Source organism: Kryptolebias marmoratus, linkage group LG6 (genome assembly GCF_001649575.2).
Source record: "Kryptolebias marmoratus isolate JLee-2015 linkage group LG6, ASM164957v2, whole genome shotgun sequence".
In the NCBI taxonomy this organism is placed as follows: domain Eukaryota; kingdom Metazoa; phylum Chordata; class Actinopteri; order Cyprinodontiformes; family Rivulidae; genus Kryptolebias; species Kryptolebias marmoratus.
In genome coordinates, this window is record NC_051435.1 from 22,958,342 (window position 1) to 22,974,402 (window position 16,061).

At 37.0% G+C, this 16,061-nt stretch overlaps 1 protein-coding gene across 5 annotated transcripts in view; it reads left to right on the forward strand.

Annotated features, from left to right (window-relative positions):
* LOC108244197 (mitogen-activated protein kinase kinase kinase kinase 4) overlaps positions 1 to 16,061 on the forward strand; it is a 109,618-nt gene that overhangs the window by 54,054 nt on the left and 39,503 nt on the right. For all 5 annotated transcript variants that reach the window (XM_017430161.3, XM_017430164.3, XM_017430162.3 and 2 more), the window contains exons 3-7: positions 517 to 573; positions 11,230 to 11,355; positions 14,704 to 14,814; positions 14,908 to 14,998; positions 15,514 to 15,644. In XM_017430161.3, the coding sequence (XP_017285650.1) occupies positions 517 to 573; positions 11,230 to 11,355; positions 14,704 to 14,814; positions 14,908 to 14,998; positions 15,514 to 15,644 (516 nt within the window). The remainder of the gene's footprint in view (positions 1 to 516; positions 574 to 11,229; positions 11,356 to 14,703; positions 14,815 to 14,907; positions 14,999 to 15,513; positions 15,645 to 16,061) is intronic.

Genomic DNA, 16,061 nt, shown 5'->3' on the forward strand with positions numbered 1-16,061 from the left:
TGTTGGTGCAGAAGGTTATTCTGCTAAAGTTAGGATCCACATGGCTGAAACATCAGAATATCAGGAGCTCAAGAGCTAATAGTAGTCTTAGTTAATTTCTTGCCTTATGTTATTTATGTAGTTTGTGTACCTTTTAGTCTGAATAACTTGTGCAGTAGTTGTTTTTTTTCCTTGTTTGCCTGTGATTCTCAGCATTATTGATGAGGCAGACATCTTGTTAAAAAATGTTGTTTTTCCCTGAATGTTTTCTCAGTCTATAAAACTTTGTATAAAACACCTTCAGATTTCTGCCATCGGTTTGCCACTTTATGATAGAAATGGGCCATTTTCTGGCTTGTTTCAACAATACAAAACAATGAGAAAGTCAGTTTGCTTTAGATTGCCTTCTAGCTGAGCTATTCATTCTGTAACACTAGGCACCTAGATTGGTGACCACATGGTGTGTGTGTTTGCTCTGGAGGAAATAAAACAAGCTTACATTTTCCTCATCTCGCATGTTTTCTGTTTTCTGTCCAGGGCCGACATGTCAAGACAGGACAACTGGCGGCCATCAAGGTCATGGACGTCACCGAGGTCAGTAAACTCGACTGAGTGTCCTCTTTTGTTGCAGCTGTTTAAAGCTAAAACTTTAACTTGTTTCAGAATTTATTTTTAAGTTTGTATGTGTCATTTCACTAATACGTCCTTCGCTAACTTCATGCGCTTTCTTAGTTTGACAGATCAGGCACCAGGAATATAACTGAAATGTGCAGCAGGCCTGGTGCAAACACATGACTAATTAAACTGCGTATGAACAAATATCTAACACATTAGAATGAGTAAACGTTTTGGTGTTTTGCAGCTTTGGATTTCATCATAAGGTTTGCTTTATGACATTCAACTGCATTCTTGTGGTTTAGTTGTTTTCAGAAGATTTAAATGGGGAGATTTAAGTTTCCCTGAGTTCCTCCAACTTCATGCTGCACTTTATTGCACATATTTTTTTCTCCAAAATTAGATTTCTAAATCACCACAGATATTACTTTCCTAAAGGCAGATTAGCCAAAAGACTTTGTGTTTCTATCTAGAGCCAAGCTTCTGTAAAATTAAAAAGGTGTCCAAAGGTGTCCAGTTTCCTGTTTATTGTTGGAATCACCCTTTGTAATCACTGAGAAGCTCTAATAACACATCATGACTTATTTCTCAAAAAAGGAAAGAGGGCTTTTTTTCTTTCTATATTCTTAAAACAATTCAAACCTCAGCAATTTTCTAGCAGTTCATGCAATCACTTTTTACAAACCTTTATATTGCCGTCAGTTTTTTACAACGGATTCTATAGTTGTTTACGAGCATTAATAGCAGCAGCAGCTAGCTGTAGCACTTTCAGTGCAGCATGCAGAACTATGACAGATAAATACTGTGAGTTTCACTGTTTCTGTTAGAATGTGAACAGAAACACATTGGGTATTTTACATAGGGAAAAAAAAACATTCAGTGTTGTACAGATTTGACTACAGATTTTAGGATGACAGTTCCCATGACAGACAAATGAATTATTTTAAAAAGTAATTGGCTGCAGTTTATTTTTAGTCTTGTTTTGAAGCATTTTGCTGAATATTTGCTTCCTTTGCAGTCTTTTGTCATGTTTCTCCCCCCTCGTGGTTCTCCTGTGGCTGCAGTTTGACACATCCTGAGGGGAAAAAACACTTTCAGCCTCCAGCTGACAATCCAGCGTGAACCAGTGCAGATGGAAATGTTCCATACAAGAAGTTTTTCTTCCACCGATTTCTTTTATTCTTCTGTTAGCAGTAAAAGCAAACTATATGAATAAATGATAATAGCTTTGCTTATCATTAATGCTCTAATTATGACACCGAAGCATCTGAGAAGCGGTTTGGGTTATAAAATGGAGACAGAATAAATGCCTGCTCGCTTACCTTTAATTTTTATGCTTCTTCTGTTTACCTGTACTTCCCTACAACCCCCAGTCCTCGTAGAGTGACCTCTGTTGAAGTCTTTCCTGCATCTTCCTGTAATTTCTCAAGGCCAACAAATCTGAGGGCTCACTTGTCACATTTTAGAAGTCATGCTGAGAAATCCACTTCATGGTTAAATGTTGAAACGGCCCTTTATGACTTCATGAGCGAGCCTCTCTCTGTGGCCTGCAAGATCAAATTTGCATTTTCAACCGTCGAGATCAAAGATGGGCAGCGAGGAAGGATCAGGGAGATGTGATGGTAATATGTGTTCATATAAACCGAATCACTGAACAGCACTGCACATGTTGGGAATTTAGCACTATTTTACCTCTAGTCCAGGTAAATATTTAAGAGTACTCCAGTTTCCACTAGGTTCAGTTATTTGCTAAAATTAATGAACTCAGTTTGTCTGGATGCTTTGCAGAAGTAACAGTTGGACAAAGGAAACTATTTGGACAAGGAAATATTGATTTTCCACTAAAGCACACATCAGTCAATTCAAGGCAGCATTTATTGACGTGAATTTGGGTGACACCTAAAGACAGGACATCATATTTGCCTGTGTTCACACCCATCTACATTCTTACTTCCTGTTTTAAAGGGAGATAAAGGCAGGGAAGGGAGAAAAATGGACATTATAAGGAAAAACAGGAAGTGCGTTAAAGTTCTTTTCAAACCCATTCATTTTCTTTACCTGGTTTTCCTTTCTGGGTCACAGGGAGCACCTATTTATCTCCAATGACTTCACAGGGACACATAGAGACAAACAGCCATTCTCACTCACACCTAGGGATAATTTAAAGTTACCAGTTAACCTAACATGCATGTTTTTGGTCTGTGGGAGGAAACTGGAGTAAACCCAGTCATGGTAGAACATGCAAACTCCACTCAGAAAGGCCCAGGCCAGAGGGGAACCAGCAACCTTCTCAGTGGGAGGCGACAGCTCTAACCACTGCACCACCGTGCCGCCCTCTTTTCATATTATTCCACATTAATGTCCACATGTATGTTTTTCAGGAAAACAGATTTAAAAGGACTACAAGCAGAGAAACTGACTAATGGTTAATTCAAAGAAAAACGTGTCAGCGTGTTGCAGTATTTCATAATCAGAATTATTACTTTATCTCATTCTATAGAAAATATGACTTCAAAATTATTTTCATGGACAGGAAAACCTAATTAGCACCTCCATGTTTTTTCCCATGAACAACAGCTGCATTTCTGTGCTGTTTAAAAGCTAAACCTTTCCAGTCTGTGCTTAACTTTCTTTTGAGAGTTGCACAGAGTAGTTCCTAAAAGTTTCTGCTGCAAAACAGAAAACCCCTTAAATAGAGCTAGGAGGTTCTTGCAAAAATGAGAATTATTATTTTTTTCCCACGGGAAGTGAGATAATTCTCTCAAACAATTCAGTTTTGTTTTGTAAATGCTGAGTCAGCATTCACAAATTTCATTTTGTATTGAATTTAATGAAATCTTTGAAAAACTTTGGGCTCTTTGAAATCTACTTGCATGTTTAGATTTTAGCTACTGTTCTGCCCTTTTTTAGCTCTTAGCTGCTGTTTTCCAGGTTTTAGCTTTTATCTACTGTTTTGCTAGTTTTAGCTTTTGTTCAGATAGTTTTAACTTTACCAGTTCAATTTAAGCCTCTTCAACAATTTCAGCAAAGTAATTCAGCACTCACACTTCATTTGCATGTTTTATAGTTTGTACTTGCTCTTATATAAAAATGTCTTTATTGGAAGCATAAAACATAAACAGTTATAAAAAAAACAAAATATTAATTTCTCTACATTAGAGCTCCTGCATTATATTGCTTAAATAAAAAAAATGGAATGTTGATTAAAAAATAAGAAGAATGCAGGCATAAAAGAAATAAATGAACAGTGGCTTTGCTTTTTGGACACTGAAGCAAACAGCAGCCTGGTGTCACGGTTGAGGTTTCAGGGAAAACTCCTCTTTTGCTGAAAACTCTATAGTCAGTTTTGAATATTGTTCTTTGTATTCCTTTACTCACACTGAATGAGAGTCTCCACTGTGACCATTTGAGTCTAACTCTGTGTTAATAATCTCTTGAATAACGAAGCATCAGGTGGTGCTACTTTAATAGGCATTACCTCACAGTGCTGTTTGCCTGTGGGGTAAAGGGCTCTTTTTCTGCCAAAAATGGGGTTAGGTTGGTGCTGTTGCCACTGTGATTTCCTGCATTTACCCTCATTTCTAATGAACCTGTAAACAGAGAGTTTTTAGATGTCCATTGTATATTTATATGTAGACCCTTTCTTCTGGTTTTTGAACTTATCTATAGTGCAAGAATTGGATAATCTGATCAGCTGGCTCGAGGTTGTTGTCATGTGGAGAAGTGTAGAACATGCAGTGGATGCATAATTTCAATTTTGGAGTGGATTTCTGTAGTGCTGGAATGCTGTGTTTTATTTCTTTTAGATTATGGGGTTTATTTGCGTTTCAGACTGTTTGAGTTCTGTACTGGATAGCAGTGCTTCAGGTTACAGCTTTGACAGATTTTTATTTCTGTTTTTTTAATCAGTTTCTAAGTCATACTTTAGGTCACTTAAGTACTGCCACCATACCCCAACATCATCATCTTTCATCTTCTTCTTTTACATAACTGTTGTTCAGATTATTTATTCCTATTACTATCACTGTTGCTATTACTATTTACTGAAGTGATTCTAACATCTCCTCTCTTTTAAGTGCTTTCTGCCAAAACCTCATTATTTACCATTTTAACCAGCGCCACCATGAAGGGAGAGCTCTTTTCAGCTTCTAAATTAATGTTTTCTCAATCACCCAGCACTAATGGGTTGTAAGAGGATATGATTGAAGGGTAGGAATAGAGTAAGAGAAAGCTTAGACCGTAGAGAGTATGAGAGCTCAGATAAGGAGAAGAAATCAGCAAGTTTTTTTCCCCACTCTTTCCTCCTCTGGGAAGGTTCATCTAAAGTGCAGTAGGATTGTAGGAGGAGTTATCGCTGCTCGCCTGGTTCTCTCTTCAGCTCTCACTTACATCTTTCCACTGCCTTCTGCTTCTTTGTTACAGTTTATTTATTTATTTTTTTTATTCTTGTATGTTTTCTTCTCTTTCACTTTTTTTTTTTTTTTTTTTGCTCATTTTCTTAAAGTTTCTACCCGCTGTCCTATTTCTTCAGCCACCGTCTTTGTTTTCCCTGCAATATGTAGGGGAACACAAGATGGGAACATCTTAGACTCAAACAGTTACCGGGAGCAGAAGGGGAAGACGTAGGGAGACGGATGTGGCTGCAACATCTGCATTCTGAAGATCAAGCTGCGGCTGGTGGCTTGATGTAATGCACCAGGGTTCAAGAGGGAGGAAATTGATCTTGATTAGTGAGAAAACTCTACTGCAAGCATCATTTTTCTTTCAGTTCCCTCAGGGAACTTTCTGCTTTTCTACAGACTTTTTTTTTTCTCTCATTTTACATCTTCTCTCTGGGAGTATAGCTCATGGAACGAAACTGACACTCTAAAGCTGTCTGTCACCTCCCACCCCCTCCCACCTCCCCGCTGTCTGGAGGTGTGAAAGGCACAATATATATAGAATCCCTTTTCTAAAATGTAGGAGTTATGTAAAAGTAACAATAGGCAGTTGATTACAAATTATATAACTATGTATTTAATTTACGGGTTAGCATTTCCTTGAAGGAATGCATATCGCCTGCTGCCTTTCATGCCAGAGTTTTGGACTCAGATCATTTTATGATGAGAGATGATGGCGATGTAGCTGTTTTGGTTAAATGTTGGAAATAACCTCATGCATGATATGACACAATATTGCAAAATCTGTTAGCACTCACAGTATGTTTTGCAATTATGAACGATTTTCAGCTAAATCAGATTTTAGCTTAATATCTGTAGAACTGAATGAGTTAGTCATTTTTGTGTCAGCTAAGGTCAGTTACCTGAGCAGGCCACGTTGAACTAAATTGACTCCAAAAGTTAATGAGCTGCAGAGGCACGTCCAATGATTACCTTCTGGGAATTTTATTAATATATGTATCGCAATTCATTAGATATTTAGCTAACAGACAGAGTTGACTCCACTACTCTCACAGACTCTCAGCTACTAACATGCCAAATTTTAGCTTAATACCTCAATAACATCCTAGGAGCTGAGTCAAACAAACAAACACTTGTAGTATAAACTTCTGCAAAGAAGAATTTGGCAACTGGCAACTTAACTATAAAATTAAAAAAAAAAGTTAATTTGCACTATAATATTTAACTTTTCTGAACTGTAAAACAGTATCCCACGGGCCAAGTGTTCAACAAAAGGTTTGATAAACTTCACAATGAAGTTATCTCTTCAGTCAAACAGAAAAACATAGTATAAAAAATAGTTTTTGTTTAACTTAACTTGGCCTAGACTGGGATAATACAAAATAAAATGTTAAACACTCACAGCTCAGTGAGTGGTAATGTGCTGTTTGCACTTTTTGAGCTTATTAAATGCCCGGTGATGTATTTACCAGAGTTTTATTAGACACCGGAGGGCATTTTAGAGCCCACAAATTATGACTCTTTTGTCTTTCCATACATGGACCCCTCACCCCCCTCTGCTGCTGTAGATCACAGCGAGCGCAAAGCTTTTACTTTTTCACATTTTCTGTTCCTTTTTCTCTGCTGATGTTGTGTTCTTCAGACTTTTCTCTTATGTCTTATTGATAAAGACAAACTGAGTCTAGATCAGCCAAACATCAGCTGCAGTTGTTTGCTTGTAGTTGAGTTTTGTTTGATCACTAGTCAACACTTAGATAGACCAGAACAGGCAGATTTACTCTAAAATCTTGCCTGGAAACGGCTTTTACTTCTGACTGTTATGAACTTAAATCCGGTGTAATAGATCCAGGTTGGTGATGGCTTTAGGAAGGTCAAGTTTTGGTATAAATGTGATTTGAAATGCTGTTAGTAACCAAACATGATAAAAGCATGCACAGTAAGAGGTATTTTCTGTATGTTCGGACGTCTAGGTTTACCCACAGTAAACCCATTACTTATCTCAGAAGGTAATGAATGGTCAAAAAAAAAACTGGTTTATTTTCACCTAAAAACAATAGAAATTTTAGTCAATGTAGATGAACTAAACTGCATCTGGATCTTTCTCATTTAAGAACTATTTAGTTTAAATTCCCCCCTCATGCTGAGCGACTTCTAAAAACAATATTCCCTTTAAATCCAGTGGTTTGTGAAGCTGCAACCTTGTTTAACTTTCAGCTGAAATGCAGCTGCTTCGCATGTGGAGGAGAGTGACGGTTAGCTTAAAATCCTGCCTGAAACGAGCCCCTCAGGGTCCCTGTTAGAGACGTGTCAACGCCTGTTGGTCTCTAGAAACCAAAGACTCTGTTTTCCATGAGATTTCCATTTTGCGGCTGTCCACTCCCCCGAGGTCGTGGTTCCGTTCGCTCTGCTCTCATTGTGTTCTGTAATACTTTAGCAACAATATGGCCGCCACTGTGTCTCCCCACCATTTCATGCCCAGGAATGATAATGAGTAGCTTCAGGACGCCTTGTTTTCGACAACTAACTGCACTTGAGGGAAAGTGAGACGGACGGGAGGAAGGAGAGAAGGTGGAGTGTGTGTTGTAACGACGCAGTAAATGAAGATGGTATTATTGGTGGAAGGGGGGGGGCAGATTGAAATAGATCCTGCAAGGACGAGAGGGAGACAAGGGTCCAAAATAAAGGTGCAGTTCAGAAATAAGATGGGGAAAAAAAAATGTCATATGACAATGAGACAATGATGTCATCTTCTTAACAAAGCAGTTGAATTTAGACATTCAGGTCACTGTCTGCCCAACTTGTCCTTCAAGCTGTAGTTGGCCTGTCTGCTGTGTGTGTGGCTGATTGTTTGACTACAGAACCATGAAAGCAACCACTTGATGCTTTCATTCAGTCAGCGGAAAGCAAAAATGCCCGTGTTGTGACTTCGTCAAACCACGCAATGGTTTTCTCAACCAATCAGCCAAACCAGAATAATTAAAATAAACAGAAAGTTTATAAGACTTTTACCAATATAACAGTATTTCCCTAAGCAAGGGCTGCTGTTTATCAAAATCTGGCATCCAAATTGGAAATTGTCAACTCAGAGATATACAAAAATCAAAAATTGGAATCTACCAAGAAAACTCTGATCAGTGCACCTACAGTATTTAGTTCCTGTGACCAGATGTTGTTCTCTGAGTGAAACCATTCTTTTGTCGGTGGCTGTAATTCTTCTCCTCTTTTTACTTGTATTTATGGCTCTTGGCGTTTGACATGGAAGAATATTCCTGCTGTGAATCTCCTCCTTCACTCTGACCGCATCATCTGTAATTACTCCAAGTTGTTCCAAAAACACTCACGACTGACATTCTGAGGGCGATTAGACCTTAGAATATAGTGATGTCTGTGTTCGCTTTATTTATATCTTTCAGTTTACTACAAGCTTTTTTTTTTTTATTTTTCAGTTAAGTAATATTTTTATACCATACCTAGCTTACCCACTGGGTTGACTGACAGGTCAGCCAGCCTACCTGCTGGGCTGCTGGCGGGATAACTCGCATCTCTCTGCTGAGTGGATTAGCAGAAGAAGTATCTGGCCAGAGGTCCATCCTGCTGGCTCCTGACTGATTGGTTGGCTGTCTGCCTGGTAAAATGACTGGCTGCTGGCTGAGTGACGGTGACTCAAGGGACTGGCTGTCCAACTGTCTGACCCTGTCGTCTTTATGACAGCAGTCAGATCTGCTGCTTTAAACAGCCTCAGTAAACTAAAGCAAAAAATAACTACTTTTATGTCCTTATCTAAACCTGCAGCTTACTTAAAACCCATTTACAGTGTGCTTGGTGAGTGATAGAATAAAACAGGAACACGTTTGCAGTACTGTTCTTCAAAAACTGACAGCATAAAAATGGCTTTAAGTGAGGTGAGCTTCCAGAAAGCTTCTACTCTAACTAAAACCCTTGCATTTCTTGAAGAGATGCATATCACCCGCCTTCATTCATACCAGAGTTTTAAACTAAGATCATCTTGTGTCAACAAATGACAGAGATTGATCCGTTTTAGGTAAAGCTTGAAAATAACAATTTGCTCGATACGACGTTCATGCTCTGAGTATGTGTTGTGAATGACTTTCAGCTACTACCACAACAAATTTTAGCTCAATATCAGTAAAACTGACTGAGTTACAGTCATTTTGGCATTTTGACATCTGGAATTGGGCTGATTCCAAAAGTTAAGCTGTTGTAGATGTCTATTGAATAATTACTTTCTATGAATTTAATTAAAATTTATCCAGTGGATCACAAGATATTTTGCTAACGCGACTAACAAACAAACATGCACACCCAGGCAAAAGCTTTATCCCCAGTGGCGGGTGATAACACTGTTCTGTGTTTTACAGATAGTGAATCTGAGCTGCAGTCAGTGAGCTGCAGGTAACATGTTTCTAGGTGTGAAGACAGGAAACGCTGGTTTTATTTTTAAATGCTGAAGTTTGGCCTCATTGCCCTTTAACCTCTTGGCCTAACTCTGAAATGTCAACTGCCTGCCGTCTGCTGCAGCTGCAGAACTTGATAAGACATGTTTTAATTTGTCTCGTGTCAAATAACTTTAAACACAAAGTCTCCTTTAAGGATAACCAGGGCTGAATGTGACAGGCAGCAGAGTAGGAGATGTGAAATGTACAGGCTGGATAATGTTTTGGTAGATTAACGATAACTCCTAAGGTAAACAACTGCTCTAATCTAACTTCATATTTTGTTTCCTGAGGCCATTTTTATGTTTTTGTTCCACATTAAATTTACTTAATCTTATATGATTGTTTTCAGTCACACTGCATGACACAAATCACCTGGAACAGTGTGTTGTTGGACTTTATACACAAAGCTTTATTTGTGCCGAGGCGTTTTGTGCTGCAGTACTTTGGAGTTTTTATTTTTATTTTTGACTGTTTTGTCATTTCTCTACATATTTAACTAGTGCAAACTACAAAGAAGCAGAGTCGCAATAACTAAATCCTTAACCACAGAAACAGTTGCTGGTGTTTCAGCCTCTCCAGTGATTTCTGGATGGTGTTCAGGTTTAGGGGGATTTTGCAGAAGTTCTTCCACACAGAGACGGAGAACGTAAATGTCATTCAGGTTGTAGTAATAATAGCTTGATTTTCCTCAACTGGTAATTAATCATCGATGTCTGTGCACATTTGTTGTTTTTTTGTGTGTATTTTTAGGAAAAGTTACAGGTAAATTCCCAAAAAGCCTCAAGCTGTGGTGTGAAAACACCAACAATTTTTCCTTTTATGCGCTCAGAGCATTTTCCTTTGTGAATATAAGGAGATTGGTTTGAATGTGTTATAGTTTGAGTTTAGGCCAGATTATGTCCAGTAATGAGACCAACTTGTTTCCTTACTTTCACATGTTTTTTTTTTTAAATAAACAAACTAAAAGCCAACAAACAGGAACAAACCAGGTTTTTTTTTATTATCATGACTTTACGATCTTTGAAGTGTGTCTCTAAGAAAAAAGGAGCAGATTTTAATGTGTAAGTGGTTGCTTCTTACTAAACACAATAAACCAAGCATAAAGAAAAAAAACAAATGTGTTTTTTAAAACTTAAATATGCATAAATAAAAATTCACTCTCACATTTTCTATTAGACTTACCATGTTTCAGCAATAAAAAACAACTTTTAGCTTTAAATGCCAATGAATATTTAGTTGTGTAATTAATAAACCTGCATAATTTTCATTTGATAATTATAAATATTTTGTTTAACAATTTTGACTTTTTACTTGCTCATCTAAGACTGTTACTCTAGTAGTCTGATATATAAAACACTTCTGTCCAAATTTTTTGTCCAAAAACATTTAAGCTTTTCATTGCAGTGTTTGTAAAACTAATTAAGAGTTTATACCTAAAAATAAAAAATAAAAAAACATTAAAAGAGAGCTGGAAGACATTATCTCTACAATTATAATAAAAATAAAATTGTAAAGTAAAAGTGACAAAGGAGATTATGATGTTTATGAAGGTGAATATTACCCACTTCCCAATTTTTAGTGTATCTGCTAATTGTGCATTTTTTTAGTTTACCACTTGAAGAGCTTCAGTAAAAGAAAACCAACCTTTTATTTTGTTTATGTTGGCTGACTTGCAGTTATTTCTATTAGCAGTATAATTGCTTCTCTTCTGTTTCACAGGGAATAGCAGTGACTTAGTTTTACAGTAACAGGATTCCCTTCGTTTCACCCTTTCATAGGATGAAGAGGAGGAAATTAAGCTGGAAATCAACATGCTGAAGAAGTATTCCCACCACAGAAACATAGCCACATACTATGGAGCCTTCATCAAGAAAAGTCCACCAGGCCACGACGACCAACTCTGGGTGAGTTCGCTGTTCAGCTAACAGAAACGACCTGTACGACACAAAGTAAATCCCACTGAAACTTAGCCTTGACTCCAGCTTCTTTCAGATGGGTGAAGCTTTTCAGTAATCTGAGGATAAGTGGACATGTTGGCTTTTTGGCCAATATAATTTTCCATAATATTTAGTGAACAAAAATATGACTTGGTCAGATGGAGTAACAAATATAGATGTTTTCCAACTCAACACAAGTTTGAAACTATCCCAGGAGCAGTAAAGTATTCAGGTTTCTGATGAACTGTTCATAGGACTTAGACAGGATGTGTTTTCAAACAAATAAGGCTATTTTTTTAAGACAACGCAGTATGCTTGATATGAATTATTTAGAAAAAAATGACCAGTTGTAAAAAAACATTTACTCTGTATGAAATTGTAAAGTTTTATCTATTGGAGTGTTTATTTATCTCTCCAAAAGCGGTGGCAGGGTTGTCAGGTGAAGTAAAAGATATGTTTTTCATACAACATTGTTTAGGAAACTTCCAATATATATTATGCAGTTTAAAAAATGTATAACTAGGAAACCCTTATTAATATCCCCTGCCTAGCCAATCTTGTGCAAATGGAACAATTTATGCATGCAGCCAAGACTGAAGCATATATTGAACTTTAATGTCAAAGCAGCTAAATGATTAAATGCTGTAAATTCAACAGATTGATAATGCTGGTAATGCTACAAACTCCCTTTTTTAAATTAAAAAAAAAATGGCCCAAATGTTTCATCTCCAATTTAAACAAAAACTTAAACCATGAACAATGAACTTGAAGAAGTTTTAAATAAACTTGCATTTATATCACCATTACCCTGTATAATATACTAAATAGAAGGAAACAAGCCCGATAAGAATTCCTCTCTGAATATTAAAACAGTTATTTTTCTCAGATTTTTGGCTGTGCAAGCACTAAAGATATTGCAGATCGGTAGTCTGAAAACTCTAAAAAGCTATAGTTCAGATTATCTGAAGTGGCGGTCAGTGGAAAGGCACTGTAGATAGCTCATTGATTGACCACAGTTTAGAGGAATATTAAAAAAAAATAGATAAAACAAATCAAGTAATGATGATCACAGTTTATGTTGAGGTCAGAATTAGTTTGTTTTATGACTTTTATGCTGTTTCTTCGGAGCAAAATTCACTCTCACTCCACATCACAGCCTCGTGTTTGTTTTTACAGCTGCTTCCACAACCTTTTTACAGCCTGCACCGTGACAGCTTCATGCTTTGTGCTTTATGTGCACTTCTGATTATCGGGTCAACATGAAACATTATGCACCACAAGATGAAAAGTAATCCACAATGCTGAGACAAATTATTCATCTCTCCTTCCAACCACTTCCTTTCTCTAGTGGTCACCGTTCGAGAGGTCCATCACAGTGCCCGAGTTTCACTTCAGCTCAGCATCATGTCCTTTAGACATTTTACAAAGAAGCTGTCTGAAAGATTTTGGAGCGAATGCTGGTGCAAATATTGGCGTTTCCACTTATGAGACCTAGAAGCATTTCTCTGGAAAATGTCAGGACTGCAGTCTCTGTGTGAGGACAGTTCTGCAAACATATAACTTAAAATCATTGTGATTGTCTAAATATCTGTTGTCTTGAACAGACTGATCCAAACTTTAAATTATTTCAATTATTTCACACCGTACAGTTTTTTCATTGTTCTTCTGCTTTAAAGGTTTCCAATAATAACAAAAAAAACTTGTAGTAAACTGCTTAACCAGTTTGATCAAAACTGAACCAAAATGAGACCTACCTGAGAATGAGAATTTTAAACTTGTTCCTCGTTTCAAGTTTCACAATAAAGTGTATTTCATTCTCAAACTTTAGTCATAAAAAACTTTGACATTGACATCAAAACCTGAAATTTAGAAAATACATTTTTAAGGTGTGATTTTAGCGTAGTAAAGTGCACTGCTCTCAAAATGTGCAGGAAACCACGTTAAGTTTTTTTTTTTTTTTCCTAATTTCTTTGATGAAATTGGGATAGAGTATAGTACAGTATGAGTGTGTTGTCATAGTGTTGTAGTGTGAGGACCCATAGTGTAAATGCTGAGGCAGAGAACTTTAAAGAAAACTAAAAACTTTAATTAAGAAAACAAAACAGGCTGATGATGCAGCACAAAACCAACAAACAAAAAAAAAAACACCAAAACTAGACAGCAAACACAAACCACAGAGCAATAAACTAAACAGGGAAAACAGGATGCAAACAGTAGGATTGAACAATGAGTGACTTTGAGCTGGGAGTGTAAGTACTGGGAGGGATGATGACCAAGTGAGTGCAGCTGGACTGATTAGCAAATGAGGGACAGATGAGTAATAAGGAGCCTGACTGAGGGTATATGATACAGGGAGGAAATTAACAGAAAACAGCACAAAACAAGATCTAAAAAAACTAAACATGATAAAACAACAAAATCAACACAAAAACCCTCATGGCAAAATTTCAATACAGTACAATTCAATACAATATAATTTAATACTATGTGATGCAATACAATTTGACACAAATGCAATACAATACAACGCTTTGCAATACAATACGGTACTTACAATTTAACATGATAGCACTACAAAACAACACGATATTAAATGATTTAAAAATAATATGATACAATATGATTCAATGTGATACAATACAGGGCAATGCAATACAATATATACTTAATTGTCCCCTTTGGGAATTTTGCTTTTGACTCAGTGCTGTCCCAATACCTACCTTTAAAAAAGATCCTGACATTACTAAGTCAGTCTTCAGTTAGTGTTGCGTCCAGCGTTATCACAGAATCCATGCATCAGATATCAGATCCTGTGGAGAGTCACTGGGGCAAGGAGCCTATCCATTTCAATGGGGACCAAAGCTAGTACTTATATCAGCTGCTGAAGATGCAGTTTATGTCTCTGTCTGTCTTCCAGGGGGTTAGTAAATGCCCCTTTTCTTGCACATAAGAATAAAAAAAAAAAAATATATATATATATATACAACTCACACATGCATTACTTCCTGTATCAATCATTGCTCAGTTTATATGGGTTGTAAGTGATTTTTTTTCTCTGGTCTTTTACTGCTCTGGTCATCTAATCCTTTCAAAGCATTATGTGGCACTCAGCACAGAGCAGTAATACATTTTGATTTGCCTTGGTTGGAAAAAACACATTAGAAGCTGAACAGATCTCCAAGGCCATGTTTGTCTAAGTTTGCACTACACCAAAATGTCATATTTATTTATATGTATTTAAAAGGCTGTCTGTAGCACCTTTGGCAGATGATGAGTGGTTATGTGCATTTTTAACTGTTTTCTTGTCTCCTCCAGCTAGTGATGGAGTTCTGTGGTGCTGGCTCCATCACAGATCTGGTGAAAAACACCAAAGGCAACACGCTGAAGGAGGACTGGATTGCTTACATCTCTAGAGAGATCCTCAGGGTGAGCTATTATTCACAGTTGAAAACACAAAAAAAAACCCATTAGCAAAGCAGTGAGTATGTTATATATTTTTTATTCTGGGATTTTCTGCAGGGATTAGCTCACCTTCACGCTCATCATGTCATCCACCGTGACATCAAGGGTCAAAATGTCCTACTGACTGAAAATGCTGAAGTCAAACTGGGTACGAGCTTTTACGTTTTCTGGATTATGGTATAAAATGGAAGAGCATGACTGGTTTGACAAATTATTACTAACCAAAATCTTTAGATTTTAATTGTTTTCTTAAAAAGTTTTACTTTCTGCAGTTGCATGTTTGCACCAGTACATACACAACCACGCACACCACAAAGACACCCACACACACACACACATATATACCGGTATATATATATATATATATATATATATATATATATATATATATATATACACATACACACACACACTTTAGGGTTAAATTATCCCTCCTGTATTTTCTACCTACTTTCCTACAGGATTTAAAGAGTTTTAATCTCATTTCTCTGGTGCTTAAGCAGTTCTTGCAAACTGATTTTGAACGCAAGTTAAGCAACATAAAATAAAGTCATTGAATAACTGGCATATAGACACGAGGAGAGTTATTTACACACAAAGAACTCTGCAAAAGGAAACTGTGTCAAACCACCTTGGATGGATTTCTGTTGTGTTTTTCTTCAGTGGATTTTGGTGTGAGTGCTCAGCTGGACCGGACAGTCGGTCGGAGGAACACCTTCATTGGGACTCCGTATTGGATGGCTCCGGAGGTTATAGCCTGTGATGAAAATCCTGATGCTACCTATGACTACAGGGTAAGGACAGGGGCATTGTCATGATGGGAAGGGACACGAGGCATTAATGGTGCAAACGCTCTTAGTATATAATTAAAAACATTTCCTCTAAACCAGATAAAAAACTTATTCTTTGGACAGAGGTATGCCAGATCAAGGCACTGACTGTCAATATTTTATGGAAAGTCAAAATATATGGTGTATATTATTAACAAAACTAAATGAGTGAATTTTTCTTTTTATCATTCATGCACATAGGAACAGAGGAGGGGTGCAACTCTTCTGTCGGTGTAAAAAGTGAGGTTTTAAGAAAAAATAGTTAGGAAGTACTGCGACAATTCAAGCATTTTGTCTGTTGTGAAGCTTAATATATGTAAGAAAGAGACTGAAGTCAGCTTTATGAACATACTTTTTTCCTGCCCTTTCCTTAGACTTCTC